The following is a 20,000-nucleotide window of genomic DNA, read 5'->3' as shown; positions in this document are numbered from 1 at the left end:
TGTTTGCTGGCATCTGCTGTGTGCAGGTTAAAGAACACTTGTCTGCTGGCTGGAATGTTTTATTGTAAACCTTTCAGTTTAAACTCTAAAAGTCAAATCCTTCCTACTCCAACTGACTTAGGACCAATGGAATGATAATTAATTTTGCAGACAAAATACAGTGAAGTTTTGTCACACATTACTGCACTCTGACAGTTAAAAAAGCAACACAAACAACTACTATCAGATGCTTCTAGTGATCTACTGGGCTTCTCACTTTGAGGCCAGCAAAATGGTTAGCTTCTGTCAACACTTGTTTTACAGTAAATTTTTGAATTTTCATAAGCATGTTTGGCACTCTTCTAATTGTTTTGTTGCCTGCCATTTTGTTTAAATCTTGCTATAGTCTTTCTAGTCATATCACAACTTTTTCTGATCTGTCTTCACATTTTGAATTTTTTTTAAGCCAAAAGCTGTTATTTTTACCAAACAGTCAAAACTGATCTTGTGTGCATGAGCAATTGTAATCTAACACCATTTTTAAGATGGAAAACTGCTTCATACAAAATGTGGGTTTGTGTCAAGAGTTTAAGCATATAGAAGGAAAGATACAGAATTAGGTTTTTATATATGTACGGAATTATATTACTTCCTTGAAACTAAAGCGTATGTTTCCAAATACAAATCTAGTCCACAGCATATAAAGTACCACTTCTTTAGCTGTCCAGAATATTTCAAAAGAATTCTAGACAAAGTGTCCTCAAATTATCTTAAAAATAAAACCAATTCATACTGGATAAACAAAAATGAAGGTGAAAATAGCTTTTGTGGCTTTAAGTCCTTATTGCAAGTTATTTGTCACTTTACCCTAAATCTTTTCCATTATGAGGAAAGCAAAGCAAAGCCAGTGTTTTCTGTCTTAATCCTACTTTTCAGATGCTCTGCACAGTATTTATTTAATTTTTTTTAAAACCAGCTGCTACCTAAACCATTTTCTGAGCACAAGAAGTTGGAGTTAATAAACCGGGCACTCTTCAAAGTTGTCATACACATATTATAGAAATACATACTCCTAGACTGGGGTAGTGTACCTTATTAATATTTCATTTTGGTACACTATACTTGCATTAACTCTCTTAACACAGGTATCATATTGTTTCAAGTCAAAGAACCTAAAACATGGTAACAAAGATTAGACTAAAAGCAAAGTCTCAAAAACAACAGCCATCAGTCCTGTCACTCCCTATAAAGTTAATGGGTTGGAAAAATAGTCAATCTTTGGACTAAAAGTTGGTATTTAATTGAAAGAAAATGTTTCTTAATTGCAATGGGGATTTTGCATTAGTGTGTACATGAGAAGGTACTATAGAATCTAATGCAAGGTTATGTATTGATTTCCTTCTTAACGCTAGTGTAAAATGAAGGAATATTTCTATTTCACAAACAACCTTGCCTCTTCAACACCATGACTTCTTATTGGTTTTAAGGGCATAGAAGACAAAATTGAATGAAAAGAAGAAATACTAAAATATTCTAAAAAAAATTTTGCTGATGCAAAGGAAAACAGCCATGACACTTCTGTAGACCCTGACTGACTCTGCACCAGATGTTATATGTTGCTTTCACATTTCTCAGGGTTATTTAGTTCAGGAAAGCAAGAGCACCTATAAACCTAGCACTATACTGCCTTAATCAAAATGGCTTTAGTGATCACAGATTATAACAAGAGACCTGACATAATGGATGTGCAAAGTCTGCCCATTGAATCAGCATCACTATAGCCTAGATAGATGGATGTATTTAGAAAATTTTTCTTGAAAAGGAGAATGCTTGAGTAAAATTAATTTTAAGTCATAGCATTAATAATACTTAGAACACTACATTGAATTTGGGAGATGCAACTTTCCATTCAATACAAATTTCTGTAAATCAGGTTATCTTAAATCCTATACAGTTTTCTCCAATAATAAGCCATTATTTTGACATTCCACCTAATGCATTTATAAACAAAAAAATTGTCATGAGTGATTCCTACCTAAGATTTGCAAGTCAGTATAAATGACTTCATTTAAAACTGAAAGACAGCATGAAATATGGAGAAACTACTGCAAATACTTTATGAAAAGTATTGCTATAATTCTATTATAAATTATTGCGATACTGAGTACTTATGGTCTGCTGTTAAGGTACTTCTGTTATATACTCTGTAGTCTACCATTTGTAAACACATCTTTTTGATGTTTCTGCCAACATTCTGGCAACAAAGCAGTGCAATTTCAAATGAGCTAATTAACTTAATTGTTGATGAAGCATGAAACAGTTCATTCACCCTGTTAGCTGCACCATGACAACATAAGAGTCTCAGCCCCTGAAGTTACTCATCTATATAAGCCTATCTGTAGCTTTCCATTAAGATCTATTGCATGCCAAAATAAGTACAGCTCTTCTGACAAAGACCAGTCCACAATGTACATAGGTAGAAAATCAGTGCAGTTGTTGAAAATTCGAATGAGCACAAAAATGCCAGTACCTATTGTTTAAAAAAGGAAAAAAAATCCAAAATCCATTGTAGTTTAAAGCTGCAGATGAAAAGCAAAAGCTGTGTCACTTATTTTCTAAATGCCCTAATTTAGACAACACCTGGCAAAGCTAAACAACAAAAGTGAAATCTTTTGACTTCACTGTTCAGTCCTGAAAGGTGCAAACCCACCTGTTCGCAGTTGTGGATTTTTTTCTGTGTATCTTGTGCAAATACATGAGTAAAAGCAAAAATAAATCAGCAAGTGAGAGTTAAATGGTCACCCTCCCTTTTGTTTTTTGGATTATACCACAGATATTAATTCCCACTGTACACAAACTATCAGAATTTAAAATGTACTTTTTCATACTGCTACTACCCAATACACAACCTAAAGGATCTCTTCAAATTTTCTGAGGCTCCATTTCAGCAAAGGATAATAAGAGGATTAAACACTGTGCTATTGAAAGGCCTGCAAAAGTGTTGAACATGAAAGAAGGGATAACAATTTGACCCTTGGCAGATAGCCTTGATTATCCAGTTGCCTGGAGTACACAAAAAATTCTCTAGCATGCTTCACAGTAAAACTTTGTTTGCCATGTTTCTCCTTCCCTGTACCAATGAATAAAAATCCACCTACTTTAAAAATTGTCCAAAATCTTCACACACGCTTTCACAGCCAGGCCATTTGCAAACTCCATGACCATAGAGAGTATGGGAGGCCCCAGTCTCCTCATGTGACGAGCTGTAGCAAAAGAATAAGGCATCAGATTCATCTCAAAAGCCATAATCGTTGGAGGCTGCTAGCGCCTGTCAGGTTACGATCAGTGACAAACAGGTCAAAACAGGTCAATTTAGCTCAGAGCAGTCAGAAAAATTTAATCGTTCTATTGAATAGTTCAACTGCCAAGGCTAGATGATGTTCCAATTAGAGAAGAAATAGAACCAAAGATGACTGTTAATAAAGGATGAAAAAATAAGATGCCTGTATAATACCATATGCTAATTCTGCCATATGACCTTGGTGTAACATTTACCTATAAATAAAAAATATACTCAGAAATGATCAATTTGAAGAAGATATATTGAAGACGGACAGTCAGAATTTATGAATATTGTAGATGTTATTACAGAATATTTGGGTTTTCTGATTAAATATGTATAAAAATAAAGTTGCTTCCATTTAATAAAGATTTTTTTTCACAGGTATTGTTTCCATTAGTCATTTGGCTTAATAAAAAACCTGGCTGTATTCCATGTCTTTTTTTGGATCTCCACAATAGTTTTATCCATGTACAGTTATCAAAGAAATTCAGGGGACTGACCCATGGAAGTCAGTGGCAGCTACACATCCTGAAGCAAAGAACCATTATTTCAGATACAATCACAAAAGTAATAGTAACTAAAGTACTACTATAACGGTATTCAGAGAGGTACCAGTTCTTAAATAATACAGAGTAATGATGGTGACACTTAAATTACAATCTCCTATTGTAAATAGTAAAACAATTCAATGTAATCTAATATTTATTTGAAAATATAATTGTTTAAGATTTAGGTTACATAGATACAGATTAAATTTCATCTTATATTGAAATATTATACATCTGACTATGCTAATATATTTACTAATAAGTACTCCAGATACTAAGTACTCTTGTATGCATTTAATGCATTACTTGAAAATACAAACAGTGAAGAGTACCTGTCAATGTTTGTCTGAAAAACAATTTTAACTTTTTCCACTGCATTACACTAGCACCACTGAAAATTTGTCCAAAATTTGTCAACTGTGTTACTGTCGTGAATATATGAAGGAAAATTTCAGGGTTTTCTTCAGAAGAAAAAAACAATACAAGAACTGCTTAAATGTACTGATTTTTAAAGCACATTTTACATGGAATCTTTGCACTGAATTACAGCCTTGACAAAACAGATGGATGTAGATTTCTATGAAGCCAGCAGTGTGATTCAAGAGTAAGGGCCTGACTGCCAGATGTGCTATGGATGAAACTATGTGCCTACAAAAGTGCCTACAGATCTGCATTTACATCTCTAAAACAGCACAATCTTTTTCTGGGAATTCTGAGTTTTCACTACCACAAGTGTATGTGTTATAAAACTACAGACCGGTAATTGTAATTGCATCTGCAAAATTAGACATTGTTATTGAAAATGATGCTCTACTGATAAACAATTCTGAAAAAAACTGGTCTTCAAGATCCCTTACTTAACCTGTATTAAATGTTATTTTGTGATTGGACATCAAGTGACCTATGATGTTATACAACAGCTTTACATCAAATGATAAGCACAGTTGAAATCTCAACAGAATTACCTGTCTCGCCTTGCATTTAGAACTGAAGACTGTCCATTCACTATGGAATGATGAGTTATTGGTGGTGATGCTTTGGAAGTGGTGGAGGAGGTAGTAGAGGAGGAATTGTTAGTAGTGAGGTCTAGCCCTCCATGTTTAATGCCATTGTCTTCCATACTGTGAACTCCAGTCACTTCTTTCCATAACTGCTGAATCTCAGCAGGACTTAAGCCAGCTATAAAATGAAAGAGAGCTCCACTAATATAACAAAATAAAGAGTTTCATGTAATGAGCTCAGTGTTATTAATGGATTAATGCCAACAACAAAGCTAATGCTGTTTTTCCAGCACAATCAACGTGTAGTAAAACATTAATTCATTTTTCTAATGTCAGAATCCAGGTAATGTAACTGTCTGTTCTTGTGTTACAGTCAATCAGAAATCACCAATTTTAATAATATTGTACTCCTGAAATCACTGCTCAAGATCAAATAATGAAAGCTAAAAAGAACTTGCAAGGACTTCTTGAAAAGAAAAAAGACCCACAACCCTAAATATACTTCTAGACAAGATTTTTGTTGTCTGCGTAATTGGTTTCTCAACATGGAAACATAACTCAATGCACCCACAGTTAACTCAGGTTTTAAAATTCCTCTTAACCAAACATGTAATGGAAAACAGAAAAACTTATTATACTAAGAATACAAACATTGATATTTTCTTTAAACACTTTACAAGAGCAGGGAGTAGGGGAAGAAGACTGGAAGGAGAAAAATCAGAAGACAAAAATGAAATCAATGAGATCATAACAGTTTAACATTTCAGCAGAATGCATCTGACTTTAATTAACGACACCCACATATTCATTAGTCCTGTTTAATATTTACAAAAATTTGTCTGTTTAAAAATGTGTCTTAAGAGGCAAAACTAAAGTGAGTATTTGCCAGAACCAAACCACTACAGCACAGAGCTAGATATTCGTGATTGCTTAAGCTCTTCAGTACCATCCAGTGACACCAGACAAACAGGCCAACAAAACTGGCCCATTTACAACTCCCTCTACACAGATGACATTACATGGAGTGTAGACCATCAAATTCCTTCACTACTTTTCTGGTCCAGCCCTACTGTGGAAAACAAATTGGAGGGTTTGGCTAGGAGAAGGGAGACTGTCTCACCAGTCTCCTGGGGTGATGGGCAGCCAGACAAAATGTGAAGAGCTTCTCAAACTCCTCTGCTATATGCACAGTACTATTCTGGAGTCTAGCCACCAGATCATTGCAGATACAGCTTAAATTTGCTCTCTACTCCACTTGTAGCATGAAAACTTGTGGTTTCCAGGAATCATCCTCAGCCACAAATAGCAATGTCTCATAGAATGTGTTCATGTATCTGTCTTAGGGTTGTCTGGTTCGAGTTGAGCGCTTTGCACGAAGTCACGGAAACTTCCATTAAAATACGTTTCTGCCTGAAGGGAAGACTCCCAAAATATCAGCAAGAGAAGAGCTATGAACATTCTCTTATCTTGCCACCAAACATGCAGCTGGGGTAGGAAATTCAGATTTTCAAAGATGAAGAGTTCACCAGAAATATATACGTCTTCTGTCACTGCCAGTCTTTTTAAGTTTGACATCTCTCTTTTGAAGAACACTAAATTAAATGCAGAAAAGAATGAGAAGCCCAGAGAGCCTCTTCTGAAAGCTCTGGTTTCATGGCTAGGTTTTTCAGCCTGACATGGTTTGGTCCAGGGGTCTCTTAAAATCTAATTCTGTCTTCTGTATCTTGTCTCTACAAGTGAAATTAGCTAAGACATGCTCATGGTATCTAGATCTGCTGAACTGTAAAACATTCAAAATGCTGATGTCTGCATTAAATTATATGGTATCATTCTTATGAAAGAGCTCAAATGTATTGTCTTTCAGAAAATTATTAAAATGTATTTATTTATTCAAAATTTTAAGTGAAGATAGTTGGGGCTTTTCGTTAACATGATATATTAGAAAGTTGTAAAGATTGTTTTTCACTGTTTGGCAAATCTGTTTATTAGACAATGTTTTACTTTGAAGAGATAGGAACTCAGACTATTAAAACAGAGGGAATAAAAAGTTATGAAAAAGCACAATAGGTAACTTAATAGCAGTCTTACCATGAAGTATACAAACCTATTAAAAATAGACTAGTAGTGACTTAGGAAAGTAATGATTTCTGAAGGTAGTGTGGAAACAAATTGCTTGGAAGGTATTCAATTTTTTAAAAATTAAGGGATGAGTTAATTTTTGGACTGTTATTTTCTGTTCTGCTTCTACATAAGATGTAGGTATCTACATTAGATACCAACACCTTTTGGCAAATTCATTTACTACACAGTGAAAAAGAGTGGCTTGGAACACAAATCTTAACACTGGAGTTCCTCTCATATTTGTCCAGCTAGGTTTTAAGGAAGTAAGCAAAGAAGCCAGGCTCTAATTTACTGCATTAGAGAGATGGTAACAGGAGTGATGGTAATACTAGTTGTAATTGTTAAATGAAGGTGAGTAATTACTGCTGTGTTTATGAGGTATGTTCCAGCAGCACTGCAAATAACCCATTTTAGTGTGGTAAATAATAGTTACCTGCAAATGTAATCACAAATCAAAATGAAAAGTAATGTATTCATTAAGGTGGCATCATATACACAATACATTATTTACTTCAAAGTCTTTTCTTTCTCCTGCTGCTGAAGAAGATAAACTAATTTTGTACTGAAAAAAATAAACACCAAGAATAAACCCATCTGTTTGAATAAATGAGAGGACAAACACATTTTCTGGTCTTGCAGTGAGAAGGTTGTCACCAGAAATCATCCAACTTTGGGCTCTGAGAGAGCTGAGTAAGAGCCACTCCAAAAGGTGGGTGAATGAATGAGTGCTGGGATTGGCTGGAGCAATGGCCCTTCCCATGGGCAGGGGGAATCCTGCCCCTCTGGGCAACCACTGGGCAGCCTATTCCTCTGTGGGGAGTTACAGATGAAGCTGTGTCTCCAGGCTGCCTAGATCACCTAGATTTTTTAAAAATCAGATTGGAATTTCTTTCTGGTCTCAGGCTGGTTAATTTCATAATTTATTCACAGCACTCTGAAAGGCTGCCTTTTAGGATAAAAGGATTAAGGGCAGACACTTAAAAAGCATAAAGTTATTAAGCAAATTTGCAATTAATTGTAAATTATGGCAATTTTGTAGTGCCTAAAAAACTCCCATCTTACAAGAGACCTGTAAAATGGCTCACTGGTATTTTAGTCTGGATGTAAAAGTAGGCTAAGTTTTAAAGTTTTAGAGGCTGTGATAACCCTCAAAATACCCTCTCCACACTGCATTAAAGGGAAAGCATAGGGAAGAGTATCCAGAATAGGATAAATATAAGGTACTATAATAAAAAGCACAAATACTGATTTTCTGTGCAGATTACTAACACCAAGAATTCTGGGAGTTTGAGGTTACTTTTATAACTCTTTTCATTGCTATCTACTCTTTTTATGTTTGAATAAATACTTCATAAAACTACTACTTATAAAACCCATTTATGCATCTGTTTTTCATTTTCCTACATGGCCTGATAAAAACTTGCGTTTTTTTGGTTTAAGTTTAGTTTTATTTTGTTTGAGTTTTTTTGTTGTTTTATTGTAATGTATAGTCCTTTACACTTAGCTAGCATCAAGACCGCGTTCCATGGAAATAATTCAGAGCAAGCCAATGGTTTTGCGGCATAGTGAAGATCTTGTCACAAAATAAATGCTGAAACACCTTTTGTATCTTACTTGCTATACCTGACCATCAAGAAAGCATTTTAAGCATTCCTGTGCTTTAAAGGCAGAAACTATACTTGGAGCAAGTACTGTTTTTATAAGCAAACCTCATAGCTGTGTCTTTTCATACCAACAAATGCAAAACCCATGCTCTGTCACAAGTAATTTGCAGTTTAGAGGACTCTTTATGACCAACAACTTCTAAACATTAATTCCCCCGTGTTTCTCTCATTGTTCTAGCCATCCATAGGACCCAGTAATCTAAATGGATGCATATAAAAATATTTGTGTTACACATATGTGAATCCTTCTGTATACTCATATTATACACCTTGTAGCACCGTGGAAGGAGGAAAACATCCTTTTACCACATCCAGTGTGTATTACCTTAAATAAATTCTGAAGGTTTAATGTAACACTGCTGCAGATAATGTCTGTCAAAAAATTTCCTAAATTTTGTTTTATGCAAATCCCAACGCTGGGACATCTACATGGAATTTATGAAGTACTAGTTGGTTTTCTAAATATTGGACATGTTTGGATGTGCAAATTTACGATTTATGAGAAAGTCTCAACAGATCTGAAGCCCATTAATCTTCATTACATTATTGCCAACTGGAATGGGTGCTGTGCCTTCCTAATGAAAGACACAATATGCTATGAGAGAAGCTCACAGAAAGAACTCCGAGCTGGTCACAACTCCGCATTCGCTTTTCTCTTTGTTTTAGCATCTTGCTGGAATGACTTTTCTTCTTAACTTTCATCACTCCGCCTTCAACTTCCCTGGAATAGAGTGAGTGGCCCTTGTGGAGATGCAGAGATGTTTTTCAGGGAAAGCTGCCTTACGTTTTTCAGTTTTGTACATCCACATGAGGGCTATGAAAAATGGAGGTCCTATAAATTAACTTCTGTCTCTATAGGAACCCTACATACATAGTAGATATTAGAATTAGGAAAGAAAAATGGAAGAATTAAATACTTGACTTAGAGTAATTAGAATTAAAATATATCAAAGCAATAGCAAACAAGAGATTAACTTACTTTAAAAAGAACGATCCAGATATATTTTAACTGTAAAATTTTGCAATTTTAGATTTCTTTAGTACCAACATTTTTGTCATTACTTCAGCCAGGCTTAATTCTTTGAGCAAAAGAAAGTTCTTAAAAATAAATATTTACCTGTTTAAAAAACGCATTTAAAAGGTATTATTTTTTCTGTATTTTTCTACTGGAGGTGGATGAATGAGCGTTACATTAAACTAATTAATATCAATGCAATTGGGTAGGAGTGCTGAGGGAAATCTATGGGAATTGCTTAATGTGAGAGAAAACCTGAGGAATTCCTCTTGCAACAGATGGCACAGGAGGAGGTTGCAGAAGGTAAAGCTGTTTGGAAGGAGGTTGTTTCAATTGCTTTTTTACATTCTGGTCCAATGTGACTTTGTATAAAAGGAAACCAGCGTTAACAGTCTCATGTGTCCAAATTCATGAACCAGCATGCCTCCTCACTGCTGTTCTCAGTAATATTTAGTGTGATAGCTTAGGACTCTTTTTTGTTGTAGTTTTTATTACTTGAGATCTGCTTGTGGCATAGCTTTTTCACACAGCACCATATATGGAATTTATACATTTATTTGGATTCTCTGCTTTCCAGGGATGGAGGTTTTTAGTGGGTAAGTCTTTTATTCTGTCATTTAAATTTTTATTTTTTTTTTCCCCCACACTGCTGTCTATGAACTATATACTCTACTTTTAATAGAATCATAGAACTATTCAGCTTGGAAAAAGACCCTTGGGATCACCGAGTCCAACCATCATCCCTACTCTGCAAAGTTCTCCCCTAAACCATATCCATCAACACCACATCCAACCGACCCTTAAACACATGCAGGGATAGTGACTCAATGACCTTTCTGGGCAGCCTATTACAATGTCTAACCACTCGTTCTATGAAAAAATGTTTTCCTAATGTCCAGTCTAAACCTACCCTGTTGCAGCTTGAAGCCATTCCCTCTTGTTATTGTTCTGTTTTGCTCATTTACTTTCTGAAGCTTCAATTTCATAATAGGCATCTAGTGGAGGCATCAGATACATGCTTAAAGACCAATTAAAAATAATGTTACCTGTCACGAACACAGTCTAAACAATGCTCACTTAAGGACTGTAGCATCAGAGATCAGAGTATTATGTAGTTTTTATGACAGACATTTAGCTCACTTCTCTATGGTAACACAAAAAGACATACCTCACAGGTTATATGCAGAGTTCTTAAGATCGGAAGCCTCTGACCTTACATTAAAATGTAAGCAGCATTTATCCCTAAGTTTATTTACTTTTCAAAAGTCTGCACCCTATTTTATTTCAGCTATGTCAAGTAGAGTTTGAGTTCATTTTCAGCATTGAGAAATCTTAATCAAAGTGAGAAAGGGTGTTTTATTTTCTTGAAATTCTTTACTGGTCTTTTTCAGTCATAATTCAATACTAGTGGAATCACAACCTTCAAAACTTTTTGTGAAATTTAACATATCTAATATAAAGGAACAGCAAAGCAAGTGAATCCCAAGGTTTGCCCCTAAATTCAGATGTAATTAATTGAAGACTCAATACCAAACACTTTCCTTAGAATTTAAAAAAGAAAATAAAATTGAGGTTTGGAATGGCTTAAGCATCACATTCTGATATATTTTGTATATGTTAACATCTATTAAATGAAAAGGTAACATTTCCACTAAATCAGAGTTCAGTAATTCCTCAGACGAAAGCAACAGTGTTCGAATTGTGTTGCTATCAGAATTTTTCTCCAGTACATAAGGCTAATAAATATGCATCTTATATCTAAGAGAAAAACACCCAAAAGCTGTTTCCTTCCATAAAAATATGCTGTAAAATTTATCAGCCTCAAGAAAATTTGGTAATATGAGTAATAAAGTTCTAATAATATATTATATTCAAGTGTTGTAATGGGGAAACTGCTAAGTTCGGATGCAAATAGAACAGTTCAAAAAGTTGTGAATTTGAAATTACTCCAATCATTTATGTCTTAAATACCTTGTGGCAGAGACTGGACAGGAAGAGCAGACTGGCCAGGTGGGATGGAAATGAGTCCCTGACGCTGAAGGGTCAGCAGATGTTGCTGCTGCTGGAGTTGTTGCAGCTGGAGGAGCTGCTGCTGGAAGACAAGCTGCTGGGCTGCCAACTGCTGCTGCTGCTGCTACAAAGAGGGGAAAAAAAAGCAAATGCAGCAAAGAGTAAAGTGTGCAGCAAAGGCTAGAAAGCCAAAAACATAAATCAACTTTTTTCCCTTTAATCTCAGTTATGAAATAATAATGCTATTTGTAGAATACAAAGGCAGTGAAAGCATTTAAAATTTTCTATTGTATTCAGTCAACCCATTAGGTGTCAGGAAAAATGGCAAGATACACTTAATGACACACTAAATAAAAGGGTCAAGAGAAAGTATGTAACAGCTGTAAAAAACAAAACAAAACAAAATCAGCTCATGGCAGATGATAACAAATTTATCTATGCTAAAAGTGTAACTCTTCACAGCAGCCTATGATTCAAAGTCACTCTTGTTTTTCCAGTTGACTAAGTTTGGTCTGCAGTGGCCCGTGAATGTGGTCTCCAGTGATCTATTAGTAAACTGGGATGTAGCCTTCATTTCACTGGCCTGTTAGCTCCCTCTTTTCTTTTTGGAATACATTAAAAAGAGCATTGCATGCAAGGCAACAGAGTGCTCTATTATGGAGCAAAAAAAGTGTAAGTTCCAATTTTGTGAGGCATTTTAAGACAAACTGGAGTCTGCAAAGACTCAGGAGGGTATGAGAAGGCAGTCACACTTCAGAGAAAGACAAGCTGCTATGGAAGACCTTTCCTTTCTAGTTTGGGGAAAAGAGAAACTTCTGATGCGCTCACTGGAAAACAGACTGCATAATGGAGCAAGTCATGTGGATTGCCCAGAGCCTCCGGAGAAATAAGGGAGCAATTTCTATTCCATAGTTGATGGCTGTCTGAAATTCTATTCACAAATCCAAACAGAAACAAAGCCTCAGGAGGTCATAACTGCTTCCTCGACGTTTGCATAATGGGCAGCTTGAAGACAACGTCTAGGATACCTGCTGATCAATTTAACTACTTCAACATGTTTTGTTTGTATTATGTTTATATTTGATGCAGTTTGCTGACAAGTGCAAGCTAGGCCTGAGAAACCCGCTTGTCAGGTTGATTTATGAGCACATCAAACTGTAACTTTCTCCTCACCACTCCAAACCTACAGTAGCAGTTCATTAATCAGGGGCCTGTGACTTTGAAATCTGTGCTCAATCGCTGTTTTTCAGCCATGGACTACATTTGCATGCTCTCTGAGCTGTGCCACTGAGAAAAGTAAGGCTCCTTCCCCAACACAGATTGCCTGTGAATACAAGATAATCAGCACGGTGTCCACCACACAGCTTGTTCTTTGCACACTCGGATTCATTAGTGAACATTAGGCGACAGCAGCACTAGACTGCTCAAATCCTGTGTCTCAGAAAGGGGAGCAGGAGAATTAGACTGGCACTGCTATTAAGCTCAGTAAAAACATCAGAATAAATCTTTGATAGCTGCATCCTTGCTACAGGAAAAAATCTAAACTACTCTTGTCTTTTCGAAGCTTCTGACAGCTCAGACTAGTATGCATCAGCAAGGGTCTTAGCTCCTACCTCTTTTGCTTGCTTTCCTGGATGCTGTTGCTGCTGTTGTTGCTGTTGTTGCTGCTGCTGCTGCTGCTGTTGCTGCTGTTGCTGCTGCTGCTGCTGTTGCTGTTGTTGTTGTTGCTGTTGCTGCTGCTGTTGCTGCTGCTGCAAAAGCTGAAGATGTAACTGCTCTTGCTGTTTCTTGTAAAACTCTTGTAGTTGTTGCTGAATAAACCATTTTGACTTTAATAAATAAAGGCAAAAGTTTCAAGTATTATAAATCTCCTAAACTCTTCTAGATTGGCATATGGTATAGCCATTAAGAATCACCTCATAACAAAAATGTGATTTGAAGAGACATTTTTTTCCAAGGCCGTTCTGAAATTTTCCAATGCAGATTCCAAAATATCCTAAACAGAAGGGTATAGAAAATCTGTATTCTAAAGGGAATGTAAGAGCCAAATTAACTCCTCAAATAACTACTTAAGTTCCTCACATGTCCTATACAACAAATCAGAAGCTTGCAAGAAATCTACAAGTCACTAAGGCCAAACTAAACTGTCTGTTTCTTAGGGGAAAAAAAAAGTAATTAATCTGTCAATCTGTTTAGCAGGGTGCTGGAGTCACAACTGAAGGTGAATTGCCTGTAATGATCACAGTGCTGGATATGAAAGTGTTTAAACATCCAGTGATTGAGCTATGACTACGACAAACAGACACATCGTTTTCTGTATGACAATTAAGCACCCAACCAAAAATCCAATCTGCATTACACAGAGGTACTGATCACTGACACTGTCTTTATAGTATGAATAATAAGTTCATGGATTCTTCCTTTGCTGCCAGATTTTGTGCTAAGAAAACAGCAACCTTCTTATTTTTAGCGTTCTCTGGAACACTTTAAAAAAAACAACACAAAAAAAAAAAACAACAACTTTTTCCCATGATGAAACAAGATGTTAAGTTCAAATTTTGTAACCACATACCATTTATGTGATTAAAAGGATCACTACAGTGTTACGAATTTTAAAGAAACAATTATCTACAACTCTATTTGCACTTCCTTTGGCAAGTGTACAATTAAAATGTGCCTAAGACCTTGAAAATTTAAATATCAATTTGTTCATATTTGTAATGCATCTGGCACTGCAAGTGCTGGTGATTTTAATATAATATTTAATGTTTCAAAATTGCAATTTCACACTTCTGCAATTAAAACAAGAAATTTAAAGACTGAGAAGTTTCACATTTATTTTCATTCTTTTTGGTGTAATGAGCAATGAAATATTACAAAATAAAACCCATAAAATCTGGCTGACACTTTTGCAAATGCCCTGTGCTAACGTTCCAAAGCAGGTAACCCACATTACCTGCTGCAACATAACGGCTTGCTGCTGCTGGAGAAGTGCTTGAAGCTGTTGCGGGGACAACACTTGCTGCTGGAGAATCTGCTGCATTTGCTGCGGGGTGATCACCTGGGGAGTCATCATGGCCACTGACACAGGCACCTGCACAGGGAAAGAAAGATATCATCGTCAAACACATTTTAGTTTTCCTGCGCCACAGCTTGTACATCTTTTTTATTTTGTACCAAAGATGGACCATATTTTTTTACATAGTTTTTATCACTGCAAAGTTCCAGTTCCAGTCAGAATCTGTTATTTTAGGACCACAGTACTGTGGCACTCTATTTCCAGGGGCATCAGATTTGAACAGACTCAAGCTTTATGTTTCACATCTCTTATGTACTTCTGCAAGAAATTTAAGCATTGGCTAGTACAAATGTGTATTTAAAAATAAATGATCACATGGCAGGGCTCTCAACACTTCATAATCAATCATTTTATCAAGTGTCATAATGTTACGAATGGAAAAATCTATTGAGACTGTTTCAAAAGATATGATTAAAACAGACAGTAAAATAAGTATCTTAAAGCAGTGAATGTTTTACACAATAAAGACACAGCCTAGAAAAATATTTGCTTAATACATTACTTCAGTATAAGAACCTTCCTTGCTCAGCTAGTCTTTTAAGGAAGTCAGATTTATACAGGAATCAAAATGTTACAGAGACATCAGAGTACAGAGCAAGGGCCACGATCTCAGTCACCCAGTCTCTGCAGAGAGAAGCGTGTTCTCGGACACTCTTAACCGAAAACTGGAACTTGGGAAAACTTGACTTAGGATCATTGATTTGTCCAGTTAACTCTTAATAACACAGTTTTGCGTAGGTGATTTTTAGATGCAGCTTTATTTTCCGTTTCTTACACACTGAGATGAAGTGTGTACATACACATAAATACCCACCTACATGTGTATGTGTGAGTGGGAAAGACAGAGCAACGATGTGTAGCTGGTACATAAGAGAGAAAGTCTTGTGGAAGAGCCTGAGGTATATGTCAAGCCACTGCAGCAGACACCCAGAGTTAAACCATTGCTTGAGCTAACCAGGACATGGTCAAAAAGCTGTCAGCAGGCCAGATTCTCCACCCATGAAAAAGCAGCCACTTGCTTGTCTAGCAAAACTCATATTTTTCTGCATGCAAGAGCAAGCTGGCATGTAAATACTGCTTTGTGAGATGTTTGTAGAACCTGCCAGTCTTCTGTAAATCAGCAAAAAATAATATTCTTATTAATAAAATAAATAATGAACAAATCTGAATAGGAAAAAACCTTTCTAATATCTCTATTACTTGAATCTCTCCCTAAAGACTTTGTATAAATGTAACACTTAGAGGAAAAAAGAAATAGAAGTCTGCTGAAGTTTACTTTTAGATGACATTACTTCATCTAATATCACACAGAATACCAATTTTCACACCGTTCATCACAGCATAAATTACTGTCTTAAAATATTGACTAAGAGTCTGAAAGTAGAAGTCCCAGCTATTACTAAGAAGTCTGACAATCTTTTGCAAGCAACAAATGACTTTCAAGACTAAAAATTCCTAAGGTCTTACTCTAAAATACAAGTAGAAAAGGCAAGGCAGACCCCCAGTTAGAATAAGACACTTTTCAGGAGGAATTTAATCTCAGCTATCACTGGTCTCCTCCTATAGTCAAAAGAATAAGGAAAGCCTAAGGAAAGTTGATCTGATCTAGTTTAGGCATCTATTTTAGTATGGGATTAATGAATCTCTTAATGTGCCTATCTCTCTCCATTGAGTTAAGACTCACTCAACAGTAGACACATAACTTTCGGATCTTTAATATCTGTTGTTACACTTTGTGACCCCTAGAAGTTTAGTAGTATTTGAAAAGCCTCATCTCTCTGCAATAGTTTTATTCCAAGTCTAAACATTTTTTTACAACCTTAGGATGCATGAGCAAAGACTAAATTCACTGACGAGTCAGTGTTCAATGCCCTCCAAAGTCAGTAAGAATTTCCTGTATACATGATATTTGAACTTGCCTTCTTGTAACCATTTTGCCTCAGTGAGGCTATTCAACTTCCACATGTCATACAGAAATAAGAAGGCAGAGAAGCAGATGGACACCTTCCCAATTAAACCATTGCCTTTAACCTTTAAACCCTGCAAGAATTATCCTAGTACTTACATGCTTACTGCTATAATATATAGCAAACGGTGAAGGTGTAGCACACTTGCTACTCCTCTTACTTTTATATCCTCTCTACTTTCTGTGGCTTTTGTATTTTCAAACACACAAGTAAAAATTCTGATGTAAACAGAGTGAAAATCAACTTAACTCTGTAAGTAGCACTGATTTATCTATGCTCCATGTGGAAGACTGTACCAGTAAGATGTGAAGTAAGATTTGTGCCGCCACAAGAGTCCTCTGTTCCTCAGTCTGAAATACAGATTCCCTTCACCTGGCATATTTCTGCTTTTGTAGTATCTGCTCAGAATGTCCCTGATTGTGTACCTGCACTTATGTTTGGAGACATAGTACATCCTAAGAACTTTTCAAATTTGTTTTTCCTGTATTTTTCAACAGCCACTTGCAACTGTAAAAGCTGAGGTAGAGAACCTAATTCAGTTGTTTTTCAGGATGATGGACAAAAGCGTTATAAAACTGGAAGTAGTAGAATCATTAGTAATAACATGTTTATGTAGATAATGTTGCCTTTAATAGAATTTTGTGTGAGGATCCATACGTGTGTACCATACCTGACATACACTTTCTTTCCTGTAGATAAAGGACAAGGTTTATGAAAACTGCTTGAATTTTAAATTAGCAAAATGTATTAAGCAAAGAGATTTCACTGATTGTAATTAATTAATAAAATTGGTACATTTCACAGCTTTTAGTGATACAACACTTTATTTCTTACTTGCATGGTGTTTCTATGCTATCCAGGCCTGAAGACTATCAGAAACCTGCTATTTTATGGCCAGATACATGCATTAGATATATTTCTTTAGTTTGGTGTCTATGTTTTTCAAGATTTCTGATCTCATTTAACAAAAATGTAGCAAAGAGGCAGATTCTGATTTACATACAAATCTCCCAATATATCTAAAGTCAGTTCATGTAGAGGACAGCAGAGGGACCCAGTGAAAAGGTATGAACAAGTGAATTATGTGGTTTGTTAGAGTGGGGCTCAAACTCATGAGAAATTTTCATTCAGACCTCTTGGGAAAAACCAAAGAGACAATGTGAAACGTGGTTTATGACTGGAATCCATTTGTTACAAGACATCCTCAAAGAAACTGAACTCCCAACAATGTCATGAAGATGACCTGGTACAGCAACCATACTCAACACAACTAGTAAGACGCCCTCTGAAAAACACCTAAATTTGTTGACTCTGTGATGGACCCTGACGGAGACTTCATGTTTTGAGGACTTTGTCATGTTTTTGATGCAGTCTGTCTCCTATTTCTTTGGTTTAGCTTACAACTCCCACTACATAGAGATATGTAAACAAACTTATAACACATCTAAATAACATTGCATGCAAAGCCAACTGTAAACTGCTTTAACAATATATGTGGATGCACTAATTAAAGAACAGCTATGATGCAGAATGAACATTCTGATAGTGCAAATTAAGACATATGAACATGACTGCAGAAAGGAAGACAGAACTTCTTTAAAGAGCAACAAATTCCTTTTTTACCCAGATCAATTTAATAGAGAAATCGTGGAGTCTGAGCTTGTGTATTTAACGCCACTCCTCCAACATGAAAAATTCAGCTTTACCTGTAAAGAAGCTTGTCAGTTAAACACTAAACTATTGTTTATTACATCTATTGATAACAGGGATCATACAAATTTATATTTTCTTTACTGTTACCTACAAAAAATATATTCCCAAAGGCACAAACAAAAGGTGGCATAAGCAGACTGTAAGCTTTTGTGCTTTTCAGAAGCCTTGAAAAAGTGCACACGTTTTCAAGAAATGTTAACTGATTAAAAACAAATGCAACCAAAGGATAGACATTATTTTTATTTCTACTTCCTTTTGTTTTGGAAGTCAGATACTTATAATGAAAACTGCACGCAAAACTTGACCTTAGTTTTCAGTGCTTTAGAGAAGAATCATAAAATCACATTCAGAGCCAATACAAGGTATGTAGGAATTATTTCTTTGTTATATATAAAGGAAACAAGTCGCAGCCTTTAAGTAATTAATTGAAAGTCACATGGTATTTTAAGTGACAGAACAGAATTGTTTTGCAAGACAAGACTCTCTCTGGTTTATTCAGAGAAGTGTAATTAAGTGTTTCATGGAGAAACTTCTCTGTAGGATCCTTCCCTTAAAAATAAATGTAGCTGTGAAAACAAATATTTATAGTACAGGATCAGGCTCCTTAGCAAAAAACAATTTTTTAAAAAAAGAAACTACTGCATCCCTTCTCTTCCTACTTTGGTAATTTGTGGAGTGTCTAGCACAATAACGTTTTGAATCTTTCTGGCTTTGAGATACCAAAAACACCTGAGAATTAACTGAGTGGTGTTTGTAAGCTGTTCATAACTAGGGAACAAGAACACAGTGATCCCCCTATATGGACAGTATGTACTACCCAGTTTTATACAGCTTTTATCATGATTCCTGTTCTCCATGCTTACAGTACAATTTAATTCATTATTATTAATCTATCTACATTTTAATTAATTTAATACAACAGAGTGTGCTTTGTTGTGTAATCATAGTTTATAGAACTTTATCTTTACAGTGTTTTTTTTTCTTATCGGACACTTCTCCAATTACATGTAAATGTTTTAGGAAAGATTAGTTTCTATTTACAGTTAGTGGAAAACAAGCTGTCCGTACTCCTGCTGTAGTAGAGATTATAGGTGATATATAATATGCTACACCATATGTTTAAAGGCCAATAATGCAACTTCTAATCTCACTCTGGCTAATCAAGCTGCTCAGATTATTTTACATACATCTTTGGTTTAGGCCTTGACATGCCCTTGTTTTTCTTTCTTCTCAAAGCTAAAGTTCCCCTCTTTGATTAGCTGAAACATTTGCATGGTCACTACACATTTTTCATTTTATAAATCATTATGCATTAGCAGTCTTGATCGCCTAGCTTGACTAATCCTGATGAACTGAAATCACAGCTGAAGGTCAAACTCCATCCCACTGCACATTCATATTCAAACAAATCTGCACCATTGTTCATTAGACTTCTAAATTCATTGCAAAGAAGTTACTGAATATCTTACATTCTTTATGTTTCTAACATTCTTTATGTTTCCCAAAACTTCATCTACAAAATGTTAATGCGTAACAGATTACAGTAGTAGAATAATGTCA

General features: G+C 35.6%; 1 protein-coding gene across 13 annotated transcripts in view; it reads right to left on the bottom strand.

Moving 5' to 3' along the window:
• The window catches only part of FOXP2 (forkhead box P2), a 298,101-nt gene that overhangs the window by 47,561 nt on the left and 230,540 nt on the right, over positions 1-20,000 (bottom strand). For 2 of the 13 annotated variants that reach the window (XM_010004285.1, XM_010004286.1), the window contains 5 exons: positions 14,638-14,775; positions 13,295-13,492; positions 11,643-11,802; positions 4,836-5,049; positions 3,138-3,242 (listed from right to left, as the gene is read on the bottom strand). In XM_010004285.1, the coding sequence (XP_010002587.1) occupies positions 3,138-3,242; positions 4,836-5,049; positions 11,643-11,802; positions 13,295-13,492; positions 14,638-14,775 (815 nt within the window). Of the gene's footprint in view, positions 1-3,137; positions 3,243-4,835; positions 5,050-11,642; positions 11,806-12,709; positions 12,713-13,270; positions 13,493-14,637; positions 14,776-20,000 lie in introns of all 13 variants that reach the window. The other 11 variants (XM_010004292.1, XM_010004283.1, XM_010004284.1 and 8 more) reach the window with 11 other exon arrangements.

This window comes from Chaetura pelagica, unplaced genomic scaffold (assembly GCF_000747805.2).
Source record: "Chaetura pelagica isolate M959 unplaced genomic scaffold, ChaPel_1.0 scaffold68, whole genome shotgun sequence".
Classification (NCBI taxonomy): Eukaryota; Metazoa; Chordata; class Aves; order Apodiformes; family Apodidae; genus Chaetura; species Chaetura pelagica.
The sequence above is the reverse complement of the archived record's forward strand: the minus strand, read 5'-3'. Positions and strand labels throughout refer to the sequence as shown.